Source organism: Bos taurus, chromosome 15 (assembly GCF_002263795.3).
Source record: "Bos taurus isolate L1 Dominette 01449 registration number 42190680 breed Hereford chromosome 15, ARS-UCD2.0, whole genome shotgun sequence".
Classification (NCBI taxonomy): Eukaryota; Metazoa; Chordata; class Mammalia; order Artiodactyla; family Bovidae; genus Bos; species Bos taurus.
Window position 1 is genome coordinate 49,766,576 of NC_037342.1, and position 14,262 is coordinate 49,780,837.

The window sequence follows — 14,262 nt, forward strand, 5'->3', positions numbered from 1 at the left end:
GTGTTTATAACTGATAGTTTATTTTGCTCAATCCCCTTCACCTAATTTGCTTCTCCTTCTGACTGAACTCCTCTCTGATAACCACTAGTTTTGTGTTTTGTTTTGCTTTATTTCTTTGATTCTGTTTTATTTGTGACTCTGCTTTTGTTTTATTTGTTTGCTTCATTTTTTAGATTCCCCATATAAGTAAAGACATTCACTAAGTGTAATACTTGCAGGACTATCCATCTTGAGGCAAATGAGATTTCATTGTTTTCATGCCTGACAAATGTTCCATTGTGTGTATATAGATGTGTTGTGTAAACATCTTTATCCATTTTCTCATTATGTACAATCAGGTGGCTCTGGTTGCTTTAGTATCTTGGTTACTATATATCTTACTGTGAACTTTGGGGTACATATATCATTTTGAATTTGTGTTTTTGTTTTCTTTGGATTAAATATCCAGGACTGGAACCGCTAGATGGTATGATAGTTCTATGTATAATTTCTGGAGGAAAACCCCATTCAGTTTTGTATGGAACCAGCTCCAATTTGCATTCACACTAACAGTGTACTAGGAAGTGTACTTGCTTCTCTCTGCTTTCTTACAAACAATTGCTATTTCTTGTCTTTCTGACCATGGCCATTCTGTGTGAACTAATTTCTCATTGTGGGTTTTATTTGCATTTCCTAATTAGTGATATCAAGCACCTTTTCATATTTTTGTTTGCCATCTGTAGCTCTTCTTTGGAAAAAATATCTATTCAACTTCTCTGTCCATTAAAATCAGATTGTTTCTTTGATACTTAGTTGTGTTTTACATATTTGGATATTAAAAATTTATTGAACATATTATCTGTGACAATCTTCTTCCATTTAGTAGATTGCATTTTCATTTTCTTGATGGTTTCTTTCAATGTACGAAAATGTAGATATTTGATTAGATCATTTGTTTATGTTTTATTTTGCTTCCCTTACCTGATATATCCAAAAAAACAATAAAGTATTTCAACAATCATTGTCAAAGAGGATAATTACCATATTTTCTTCTTGGAGTTTTATGGTTTCTTTAGCCGTTTTGAGGCTTTGCTTTATTTCCTGCAAATATTGAACCATACTTATATCCCTAGAATAAGCCCCACTTAATCACGGTGTATGATCCCTTATATATTGTTGAATTTTATTTTCTTATATTTTGGTCAATATATTTATATTTATCAGAGTTTTCTTCTCTTTTCTTTTCTTTTTTTTTTCTTTTACTGTATTTCTCAGGTTTTGGTATCAGAATAATGGCTTCACAGAATGACTTTGAGAGGGTTCCATCAGCTTCAGTTTTTTGAAATATTGTGAAAAGGATAAGTATTAGGTCTTCTTTATACATTTAGTAACTGAAGGCGCATTGTAGAATATCAGTTTTACCATTTGTAGTTAAAGGATTGTAGCAGTGCCTAACTTATTACAAAGCTGTGAGAATGAGATAAGATAATATGTGCAAATCTCTTAGCATTCTTCCATGTAAAATAAGGGTCCTACATTGTTTTCAGCTATTAATATTAATGACAGTCACCAGATACATATTGCTATCTTTAGTAAGTTTTGGTAGACTGTATCTACCATAATAAAGTTCATGCCTAAAATTTTCATGCTAAAGGACAAATAGAGCTGTATGATACATTAGAGGGATTTGGAAGAAAGATGTTATATATATATAACATTGAATTTAAAATTCAGTGATTTTTTTTTCTTTCTAATACATACAATTACAATAATAAAGTGAAGTCAAAATAGGGAAAATCAATTTTAAATATATATATCTTCTTTAGTAAACTAGGAAAATAACATTAGATATCTGTGATGGTTTCTATAAGTGTAGGCTTTTGTATCAGAGTTAAAAACTTTTGTATTCCTAAGTATAATTTTCAGTAGAGATGTATTTACATTTTTGAATTTTTATAGAACATATCTGTAGTGTTTATTCATGTAATAAAAATATAAAAACATTTAACATTAATTTTTCAAAAATATAAATTCATGTTTTTAATTATATTTTAAGCTTATAAAGGGCCTTTTAATGTTCATTGGACAATAGATTGTTAAAATCCTACATATAGATATGCATATATATGTGTATATGTATGTCTTTATAAAAGTCAGCTCTTAAAAAGATTTTTTTACTAATCTACTTAATGAAGTCATGCCAATCATTCACTAAAATATTGTTCTATACTATAAGATTCTGTGTAGCATGTTATTTAAAAGGTTAATGATGTGAATCCTCATGAGTGCTCTAGGTTCTTGAGAGAAAACATGGTATTATTTTTTATAATAGTGTTTTCCAAGGCATCTAAGATAAATTCAGGTATATAGTAGACATTTAATAAATACTGAGTATCAAATTGTTAGTCACACACATAGGCAGAAACAAATGTACATATGTTGTATCTGTATTTTGCTTGCAATATATAATATCCCCATACTTCTTATTTGTGTAGGAATTTTTATAAATATGTATGTGTGGTGTTTGCACATGTATATATGCATACATGTGATTTTGTGTGTATACATGTATGTATATTAAGGAATACATATATTTGAATATATGTCTATTTTATGTATAGACACACAAACATATATATGTATGTATGTATATGTATATGTTTATGCATATGCATATGTATATGTAAAGAGTGTTGCAATTATGTACAGATTATTTGTCCTTCATGTATTGTTTTCATGAATATTTAATTAGACTTGACCTCATTGAATTTACCTCCTGACTATAATTATTTTTTAGGGGTACTTTTCAATGATAGCAATGCTAGAAATGTAAAGAGAGACAGAGAGGGAACCGTGCATCCATGCATGTGAAGATTGACAGTATTACACGAATCCAGTTTTCTACTTTATTTCTGTGTTTCCCTCTCAGCTAAGTTCCCTATATAACTACATCCTTAATTCTAGCTGAACTAGTGTTGTCAGAGGCATACAACTTGAGTAAATAAACTGTTTCTTTACTTTTAAAATTAATTTTCACTGGAGTATAGCTGCTTTACAATGTTGTGTTGCTTTCTGCTGTACAGCAAAGGGAATCACCTATATGTATACATATATCCACTCTTCATTGGATTTTTTTTTCCCATTTAGATCACCACAGATTGAGTACAGTTTCCTGTGCTATATAGTTGGTTCTCATCAGTTATCTGTTTTATACATAGTAGAACATATATGTCAATCCCAATTTCCCCATTTGCACCCCCCACAGTAATCATAAGTTTGTTTTCTACATCTGTGACTTTATTTCTGCTTTCCTGTTTCTTCAGAAAGTTACTCAATCTCACTCAAATCAAATTCTGTTATCAACTCACATCATGTGATACAGAAAATGTGGAACTCTCTCAACTATTATTTATTATTTCCCAGATGGTAAAGAAGTATCCACTGCAAAGTTTGAGCCTCTGGGACTGCTTCCAAGTGAGGGTATAAAACCTGCAATATGGGGAATGATTCATCTCCAAATTCCTGGCTTTGATTCAACATAACACAATTAATCTGAAAGATAGTCAATTCATCCATATTTGCTCAAATCTAACAACTGAGAGAGGCAATGACTAGGGGCCTGTAGTACAGAAGTCTACTGGTACCAACTTTACAAACTGAAGTGTGTGCAGGTATATCCTCCAAACTTAAAATAATATATACGGAATATAGAAAGATGGTAACGACAACCCTGTATGCGAGACAGCAAAAGAGACACAGATGTATAGAACAGTCTTTTGGACTCTGTGGGAGAGGGACAGGGGGGATGATTTGGGAGAATGGCATTAAAACATGTATAATATCATATAAGAAACGATGCAGGATACAGGACGCTTGGGGCTGGTGCACTGGGATGACCCAGAGGGATGGTATGGGGAAGGATGTGGGAGGGGGATTCAGGATGGGGAACACGTGTATACCCATGGCAGATGCATGTTGATGTATGGCAAAACCAATACAATATTGTAAAGTAAAAAATAAATTAATTAATTAAAAAAAAGAAATAATACACTGACCACCACTTTAACAGTGAACATCGACCAAGATGTTGGAATAGATAGTTAATGATTTATTAATAGATTTGCTCTAAGTCATATTAATTATTCATCAAAGCTCATTTATAAAACAAGAGTAAATAAGAATATCTGTCCTTATTGTTTCTGAGTACTCTGAAAATCCTTCATGATAAAAACTGTGGAAAACCTTTATTATGAGTTTTTTTCTTTTATCTTGATTTCCTTTTGTAGTAGAAGAAAGGTGAAGGTTTGGAGTGGAACTGGATTTTACTTTCTCCTCTGGCACATGCTGATTGTGTGACTTTGGAGGAATGTTTAGCTCATGTAAAATGTGAGTTTCTTTTTTAAATAAATTGAGAATGGTAATAATGAGCCCAGTAAGACTGTTTATAATACAAATCAGCCGTTGGGCACTGGTTAATGATTCATTATTTTCTGTGGTACATATTATGACCCAAAATAAAGCAACTGTTAACTATTTTCAATCATGATGATGGTTTGATTGATTTAGGACTCATTGGTCCTTCTTTCCCAAAACGTATTCTAACTAGGTATGGTAAGAAATTTAATGTGTCCTAGTTATGGTAGCAATATATATTTGATAAAAAGGAAGAATGGTTTAATGGATATTCCATTGGGACATCTCTGTGAAAACGTGGACTGAAATGCCTGAGTCACATATTTCCAAGGATACTAATCAATCCAAGGAGCATACTCTTTTAGATGTGTCAATGTTTTTATTACTATCTTAGAGCTATCATGCATTTAAGTAACTAATAGATGCTGGTTCTCTTATGATCAAAGTTCATCTGAGAGACAAATTTCAGTAAGTATTATCATTCAGAGTATGGAAACCTTGTCATTCCTTCATGCATCCATGTATTCAGTTCAGTTCATTTCAGTTCAGTCGCTCAGTCGTGTCCGACTCTTTGCGACCCCATGAATCTCAGCATGCCAGGCCTCGCTGTCCATCACCAACTCCCGGAGTTCACTCAAACTCATGTCCATCGAGTCGGCGATGTTATCCAGCCGTCTCATCCTCTGTCATCCCCTTCTCCTCCTGCCCCCATCCCTCCCAGCATCAGAGTCTTTTCCAATGAGTCAACTCTTTGCATCAGGTGGCCAAAATATTGGAGTTTCAGCTTTAGCATCAGTCCTTCCAAAGAACATCCAGGGCTGATCTCCTTCAGAATGGACTGATTGAATCTCCGTGCAACCAAGGAACTTTCAAGAGTCTTCTTCAAGACCACAGTTCAAAAGCACCAATTCTTCGGTGCTCAGCTTTCTTCACAGTTCAACTCTCACATCCATACATGACCACTGGAAAAACCATAGCCTTGACTAGACAGTTCTTTGTTGGCAAAGTAATGTCTCTGCTTTTTAATGTGCTATCTAGGTTGGTCATAACTTTCCTTCCAAGGAGTAAGGATCTTTTAATTTCATGGCTGCAGTCACCATCTACAGTGATTTTGGAGCTCGCAAAAATAAAGTCTGCCACTGTTTCCACTGTTTCCCCATCTATTTGCCATGAAGTGATGGGACCAGATGCCATGATCTTAGTTTTCTATACGTTGAGCTTTAAGCCAACTTTTTCACTCTCCACTTTCACTTTCATCAAGAGGCTTTTGAGTTCCTCTTCACTTTCTGCCATAAGGATGGTGTCATCTGCATATCTGAGGTTGTTGATATTTCTCCCACAATCTTGATTCCAGCTTGTGCTTCTTCCAGCCCAGTGTTTCTCATGAGGTACTCTGCATAGAAGGTAAATAAGCAGGGTGACAATTTACAGCCTTGACATACTCCTTTTCCTATTTGGAACCAGTCTGTTGCTTCATGTCCAGTTCTAACTGTTGCTTCCTGACCTGCATATAGGTTTCTCAAGAGGCAGGTCAGGTAGTCTGGTATTCCCATCTCTTTCAGAATTTTCCAGTTTATTGTGATCCACACAGTCAAAGGCTTTGGCGTAATCAATAAAGCAGAAGTAGATGTTTTTCTGGAACTCTTGCTTTGTCATGATCCAGCAGATGTTGGCAATTTGATCTCTGGTTCATCTGCCTTTTCTAAAACCAGCTTGAACATCTGGAAGTTCATGGTTCACATACTGCTGAAGTCTGACTTGGAGAATTTTGAGCGTTACTTTACTAGCATGTGAGATGAGTGCAGTTGTGTGGTAGTTTGAGCATCCTTTGGCATTGCCTTTCTTTGGGATTGGAATGAAAACTGACCTTTTCCAGTCCTGTGTTACTTTCACACATATCTATTGAGATTTTACTTCATTGAATTTAACCTGAGACTATAATCATTTTGTCAGTGTAATTTCCAGTGACAGCAATGCTATAGATATTTCCCCTTTACTTTGTTAAGAGGTGAAGAAGCTGTATTATTTTTCAGAACTTTTGCCTAGCTAGGCTATAACAGAAAGAGAACACTTAGTATTAGGTAGAATGCTCTGGCAGTTCTGAGCTAAGAAGATAGTCTCTATTCCTAGTAGTCCTTGATGAGATTACTAGCTGACTGTGAGGAATGAAATACTTCTAATTTCAGAGATGGTCCACCAAGGAGGATTCAAAATATGAATAAATTTGCTTAATTGTATTTTTACACTCAGTACTTTGGCCACCTGATGTGAAGAACGGACTTGTTTGAAAAGATGCTGCTGCTGGGAAAGATTGAAGGCAGGAGGAGAAGAGGATGACAGAGGATGAGATGGTTGGATTGCATCACCGACTCAATGGACATGAGTTTGAGTAAACTCCCGGAGGTGGTGATGGACATGGAAACCTGGCGTGCTGCAGTCCATGGAGTCACAAAGAGTCGGACACGACTGAGCAACTGAACTAACTGACTAACATTTCCATCAATAGTCTGTATAGTTTGGCAATCATTATCTTAATTGTTGGGACTGATGTGACATTCATCTTTTTGTCTTATGTACAGATACTCCATACTGCCTTCAGTCTCCCTTCTAAAGATGCCAGATTGAAGGCCCTCAGCAATTGCAGGTCCCATGTTTGTGTCATCCTGACCTTCTACGTTACTGCTCCTGTCTCCTTCCTCACCCACCGCTTTAGTAACACATACCACATCACAGCCACATCCAGCTAACCAACATATACTTGTTGGTCCCTCCTATGATGAAGCCCATTGTTTTTGGTGTAAGGACTAAACAGATTCAAAATTGTGTTCTATAATTATTCATGACTAAAATCAGCTGACAATTCTAAGACGTTTTTGTACTTATCCCCATCCATCTATAATTCTTTGATATAAATTTCTTAGATTTTACCATCAGCAAGACTGGGAATTAGAGTTTCAATTTTTCCACTTAATGTCTCTGTAAGCGGATGTCATATACAATTTATCCAACGTGAACATCTATAAAACAGATATAATGGCTTTTGTATTTAGGTGCTCATATTCTGGGTGCATATATATCTCCAATTGTTATATCTTCTTTGATTGATCCCTTGATTGTTACTTTTGTCTCTTACTACAGTCTGTTTTAAGGCCTATTTTTTCTGATATAAGTATCACTACCTTGACTATCTTTTGATTTCCATTTGCATGTCATATCTTTTTCTATCCCTATCACTTTCAATCTTTCTGTATCTTTAGATTTAAGTGAATATCTTATAGGGAGCTATATACAGGTCTTATTTTTATATCAATTCAGCTACTCTATGGCTTTTGACATATATCTTACATGATCTCTTAATTTTGAATGAATTTTGACATTCCTGCATTTTTATTCCCCTCACCCCAAAATTACTTTTTGTTTCATCATATTTTACAATTTACTTTTGGGTTGTAGGACTGAGTCAATAGTCATCTGGCTGCAGAACCCTAGAGTGTCCTAGGTCTTGCATTGGCTTGATGGTGGGCAGAACCAGGTTTTGGGGTGGGCTATTTCAGGGCCAAGTATCAGCCCTGGATCTAGTACCTGGATCTGGTGAGTGGGGCTGAATCCTGGGGAGCTGACTGAGGAGACTGAGGTGTCTCAGAGCTGATTTTGGCCTACTAGTAAGTGAGGCCAGGACTCGCATCCCAGGGGTAATGCTAGATCACTGGCAGGCAGAGCTGTATCCCAACATTTCCCAATGCTGATGCCAGCTAGTTGTTGGGTATGGTAGATTCCAGGGCTGCTCCTGAGGGGAGCAAGGTGTCCTAGAGCTGGTGCTGGCCTGCTAGTGGCAGAGCCAGAGCTGGGGGACAAGTCCACATCCGGGGGTGTTCCAAGCCTGAGGCTAGCCTTTTGGTGTGTTGGCTGGGTCCTGAGAAGGAAAGCTGTGAGGCTGCACTTTTCCTGGGGCTGGTGTCTGCTCATTGATAGGCAAGGTCAGGGCCCAAGGGACTTGGGGACTGGTGCTCATACACTAATAGATGATACCAGATCTTGGTGTTGATGCCAGTTATCTGGTAGGTAGAGCTGAGACTAGGGGATCCTAGAGTTAGTGTGAATTCAGTAATGGGCAGAACTAGATTCCAAGTCCTCTGTTGAAGGGCTCCAACAGTCTTGATGTTGTGTTGAGCTTGCTGATGGGCAGGGCTGGGTCCAGGGATTCCTAGGGCTCATACCTGTCTACAACTTGACCTGAGTCCCTCTGACTGCATGGCCCAGGGGCCCCAGGGCTGGTACCAGCCCACTGGTAGCTGAGGCCAAGATCTAGTGTGGCTAACTGGTGAGAGAAAGTGGGTCCCAGGGTCTGGGACTACAGGATACAAAAACAGTCTTTTCATTAATCGTGTGGGAACATTGGACATCCACAGTGTAAAAAAAAAAAAAAAGGATCTAGACATAGATTTTACCTCCTTCACAAAAATGGCCTCAAAATGCATCATAGACCTAAATATAAAATGGAAAACCATAAAACTCCTATAATATAATGTAGGAGAAAACCTATATGAACTTGGATATGACAGTGACTTTTTAGAAATAACACTTAGACATGATTTTTAAAAAAATAACTGATGAGCAGGACTTAATTACAGTTGAAATCTTATAATCTGAAAGACAACATTAGGAAAATGAGAAGAAAAGGCATAGACTAGAAAAAAATATTTGCAAAAGACATATCTGAGAAAGGATTGTTATCCAAAATATACAAGGAATTCTTAACACTTAACACTAATAAACAACTTGATTTAAAAAAAAAAAAAGGGGGCCAAAGGCCTTAAGAGACACTTCACCAAAGAATAGACTTACAGATATGGGGAGAGGCAAGAGGGGGTGAGATGTATGGAGAGAGTAACATGGAAACTTACATTACCGTATGTACAATAGATAGCCAACAAGAACTTGCTGTATGGCTCAGGAAACAAACAGGCACTCTATCAACCTAGAAGGGTGAAATGGGGAGGGAGATAGGAGGGAGGTTCAAATGGGAGGGGATATATGTATATCTATGCCTGATTCATGTTGAGGGTAGACAGAAAACAACAACATTCTGTAAAGCAATTATCCTTCAATAAAAAAATAAATTAAGAAAAATGAAAAATAAAAAAGGATATACAGATGACAAATAAGTATATGCAAACATACTCCACAGCATATATTGTCAGTACAATGCAAATTAAAACAATAATGAGAGACTGAACATCTATTAAAAAGGTCAAAGTCTAGACACTGACAACACTAAATTCTGGCAAAGATGTGGAGCAAAAGGAACTCTTATTCACTGCTCGTAGGAAAGCAGCCACTTTGGAAGACAGTTTGACGGTTTCTTACAAAACTAAACATATTGTTACCACACATTCCAGCAGCCATGCTCTATGATATTTAGCCAACAGAGTTAAAAACTTAACATTCACAGAAAAACCTGCATGTAGGTGTGTATAGCAGATTTATTCAAAACTGCCAAAATTTGGAAGCAACCAAGATATCCTAGAGTAAGTGAATGGAAAAGTAAACTTTGGCACAAGAGACAGTGGAATATTATTCAGTACGAAAAATAAATGAACTGTCAAATCATGAAAAGCCTTGGAGGAAACTTAGATGCATATTGCTAAGTGAAATAAGCCTATTTATAAAGGTTATATACTTTGTGATTCCAGATAAATGATATTCTGGAAAAGGTAAAACCACGGAGGCAGTAGTGCTTCCCAGGTGGCGCTAGTGGTAAAGAACCTGCCTGCCAATGCAGGAGATGTAAGAGAAGCAGGTTCAATCCCTGGGTCAGGAAGATCTCCCGGAAGAGGGCAAAGCAAGCCATTCTAGTATTCTTGCCTGGAGAATCCCACGGACAGAGGAGCCTGGTGGGTTACAGTCCATAGGGTCACAAAGAGTTGACATGATTGAGTGACTTAGCATGCACACTTGCGTGAAGGCAATAATCATATCTGTGGTTGTTGGAGACTGAAGTGGAGGGCAGGATCAATAGGATAGAGGATTTTTAAGGCAATAAAAATGTTCTGTATGATACTATAATGGTGAATCTATGTCATTATGTATATTTATCCAAATTGAGTGAATGCACAACACCAAGAATGAATGCTAAGATCTACTAAGGGCATTAGGTATTATGACGTGTCAACGTAGGTTCATCCATTGTAACAAATGTACAACTCTGATGGAAGTTGAATGGGGAAAGTTATGTGTAGGGGGTGTATATGGAAAATTTTTATACTTTACGCTTAATTTTACTGTGAACCTAAAACTGCTTTATAAAAATAAAAGCTTTTACAAACAGTAACTAGGACTGAAAATTTAGTTAATTGTCATTTGTTTTCCCAAAGTATCTGTGATGTTTACGTTATTAAAAGCAGTAGAGTACCTGTTTCTTCACCTCCTCTCATTATGGTCAGTCTTTTTTTTTTTCTTAGTTTTCCAATATTGTAGGGTGGTATTGTATCTTGTGAGATTTTAATTTATATTTTCTAATTACTTAATGACAATGAAATTGATTAATGCTTTTGTTTGAATCTTTTGGTGAAAATTTCATTAAAACATTTTGCCCACTTCTATTGAAAGGTTTGATTTCATTTAAACTTTATGTATACTGGATGCAATCTATTATTAGATATTTAATTTGCAGCATCTTCTTGTCAGTCTCCAGCTTGTGTTTTTGTTCTTTTAACAGTGCTTTAGAAGAGCAGAAACATTAAAGTTTTATAAAGTTAGTTTATTTTAAAAAATATTTAGATTTTGATCTTTACCATAATTTCTCTTAGAAGTTTTATGCTTTCATAATTTTACACTCTATCTGGATATTGATCTTTAATTTTTCTAAAACCTTTATAATTTAGGATTACTTCATTTTTTAATGTAGAATGTAAGGTACAGATGGAGTTGCATGCATGTGTACATCATTACACAATTATTTCAATCTATAATTCTACATTGAAATAACTTACACCTTAGCGTTTTGTTAAAAATCATTTAACCATGTCTATATGTGGCTCTGTTTGGGGGCTTCTTCTATATTGATCAATATATTGATCAATCATGCCACTAGTATCCTAACTTTATTGATGTATATTCTTCAACTTTGTTACATAATTTTTCAAAGTTATTTTTGATTATTTTCACTTCTACACTTCCATATAAATTTTAGAACCAGACTTTCAATCACTACCCCCAAAAATCCCCCTAGAAATTCAATTGGAATATGATTAAATCTTTATATCAACTTGGGGAGAATAAAAATATTCACTGTATCAAGACATGGGTACATGACAATTGCTTGTATCTCCATTTATGTCTTTGTTAATCTTTTGTAGCAATTATTATATGTTTTCTCTATGTAGGTCATATATGTGTATTTTTTTCTAAAATATGTCTCCTTTTTCAACTGTTTAAAATAATATTTAATTTCATTTCTAATGGGATGTCATTTTGTAAGAAACCCAAATGTTTATATTGTGACCTTGTTGTAGCCTCTAAACTCACTAAACTTATGTTTTATTTGTTCTAATGGTCTTGTACATTACATAAGATTTTTCTGCCTGGACAAACCATGCCATAAGAAATAGGGTTTATTTTCTCTTTCCAACATCAAAATTTTGTTTTTGTTTTTTAAATTACATTTGTTTGCTTTAATGCATTGACTAGAAAAACCAGTAGAGAGAAAGTATTCAGTTTTTCATCATTAAGGGTAATTTAACTTCAATAAATTTTATTATAACTTTTACTTGGCTCCACAATCTTCTCTCATCTATCAGTATATTTCTTGAAGTTAAAGTGAAAATTATATAAAGGAAACTTTTAATATGAGGTTAGAGTAATAAATAAAATATAATAAATAATTACTTCACTAAGGCTGAAGTAATGCCTCATTAGAACTGATTCAAGTGTATTCTTTTTAATGGCTGAGTAATACTCCATTGTGTTTAATTTCATTTCTAATGGGATGTCATTTTGTAAGAAACCCAAATGTTTATATTGTGACCTTGTTGTAGCCTCTAAACTCACTAAACTTATGTTTTATTTGTTCTAATGGTCTTGTACATTACATAAGATTTTTCTGCCTGGACAAACCATGCCATAAGAAATAGGGTTTATTTTCTCTTTCCAACATCAAAATTTTGTTTTTGTTTTTTAAATTACATTTGTTTGCTTTAATGCATTGACTAGAAAAACCAGTAGAGAGAAAGTATTCAGTTTTTCATCATTAAGGGTAATTTAACTTCAATAAATTTTATTATAACTTTTACTTGGCTCCACAATCTTCTCTCATCTATCAGTATATTTCTTGAAAGTTAAAGTGAAAATTATATAAAGGAAACTTTTAATATGAGGTTAGAGTAATAAATAAGTATAATAAATAATTACTTCACTAAGGCTGAAGTAATGCCTTAGTGGCCTTTATATAATCTCAATTTAGGGACCCTGAGAAACATTCAAAATAAAGTTAGCCTGAAAGAACTTACCAAATTCTGAATATGTTGGGTCACTCTTTCTTGAAAAATATTCTCACAACCCGGCCCCAAATTTGCTTTGTTCTGACACCATAAATGACCGGATTTAAACAAGGAGGAACAACTACATACAAATTGGCCAGGAGGATATGAATGTAGAGAGGGACATTCCTACCAAATCGGTGTGTCATAAAGGAGAAAAATGCTGGTGTGTAAAAGGCTAAGATGACACAGACATGTGAACCACATGTGCTGAATGCTTTGAGTCTGGCATCCCTAGAAGGAAGGTGGAAAACAGTTTGTAGGATCTGAACATAGGAGAGGGAAATAAGGAGCAAGTCAAAGATCAGGGCAGCAATGGTAAATAAGCCATAGATAATGTTGACTCTTATGTTAGCACAGGCTAGATGAGCAATTCCCATATGCTCACAGTAGGTATGAGGAATAATATAGCGTCCACAGAAGGGAAGTCTTTTGAGAAGAGGACAAAAGGGGATGACAAGGAGGACTGGCCTCCCAACTACAACAGAGGCCATGATGGCTACCATTTTGTTGGTGAGGATAGTGGTATACATCAGTGGATAACAGATGGCGACAAAGCGGTCAATTGCCATGGCCAGGAGTACAACAGATTCCATTCCTGTGTAGGTGTGGATAAAGAACATTTGGATGAGGCAGGCTTCAAAGCTTACCTTCCTACGGTTGAACCAGAAGATGGCCAGCATTTTGGGTATGGTAGAAGTGGACAGACCTAGATCAATAAAGGAGAGAAGAGCCAGGAAGTAGAACATGGGTTGATGAAGGCTCTGGTCTGTCTTGATTACAAACAGGATTGTGACATTCCCTACAAGGGCTATCAGGTAAACAACAAAGAAAGGGAAAGCAATCCATATATGGAAATCTTCCAGACCAGGTACACCCAGCAGAAGGAAGGCAGAAGGATGTGAGGTGGTGTCATTAACAAAGGACATTCTGCTGAAAATTCTTGGAGGATGGTCTGCTGTCTTCTTCAGTATTTCTGGGAAGACATGAGGGAATATATATATGGTGGTAGGATGTCACTGTATATATTTATATAGTAGAATAACAATAAAATTATTGAGAACATAATGGAAGGAAATTAGGGCCCTATTAAATTAAACTCTCAAAGATATTCAAATTATTTTTGTCCTGTTTAAAATTCCACATGGATTTTATAAGTTGCACTTCTCTGATGTTAGTGTGGTATAATGATTCATAATCATCTCTGTGTGGATCACAACAAACTGTGGAAAATTCTTAAAGAGATGGGAATACCAGACCACCTGACCTGCCTCTTGAGAAACCTATATGCAGGTCAGGAAGCAACAGTTAGTAATGGTCATAGGACAACAGA

The 14,262-nt window shown here is 35.6% G+C and overlaps 1 protein-coding gene across 1 annotated transcript; it reads right to left on the minus strand.

Annotated features, from left to right (window-relative positions):
* Positions 1–12,919: 12,919 nt before the first annotated feature.
* Positions 12,920–13,858, minus strand: OR52E58 (olfactory receptor family 52 subfamily E member 58). Its single transcript, NM_001390582.1, has one exon. It carries the CDS (start codon positions 13,856–13,858, stop codon positions 12,920–12,922), a length of 939 nt encoding a protein of 312 aa, NP_001377511.1.
* Between the last annotated feature and the right edge of the window lie 404 nt (positions 13,859–14,262).

Excerpts from the sequence above, each read along its gene's own strand:
- OR52E58 (NM_001390582.1), bottom strand. The coding sequence starts at position 13,858 with ATGTCCTTTGTTAATGACACCACCTCACATCCTTCTGCCTTCCTTCTG.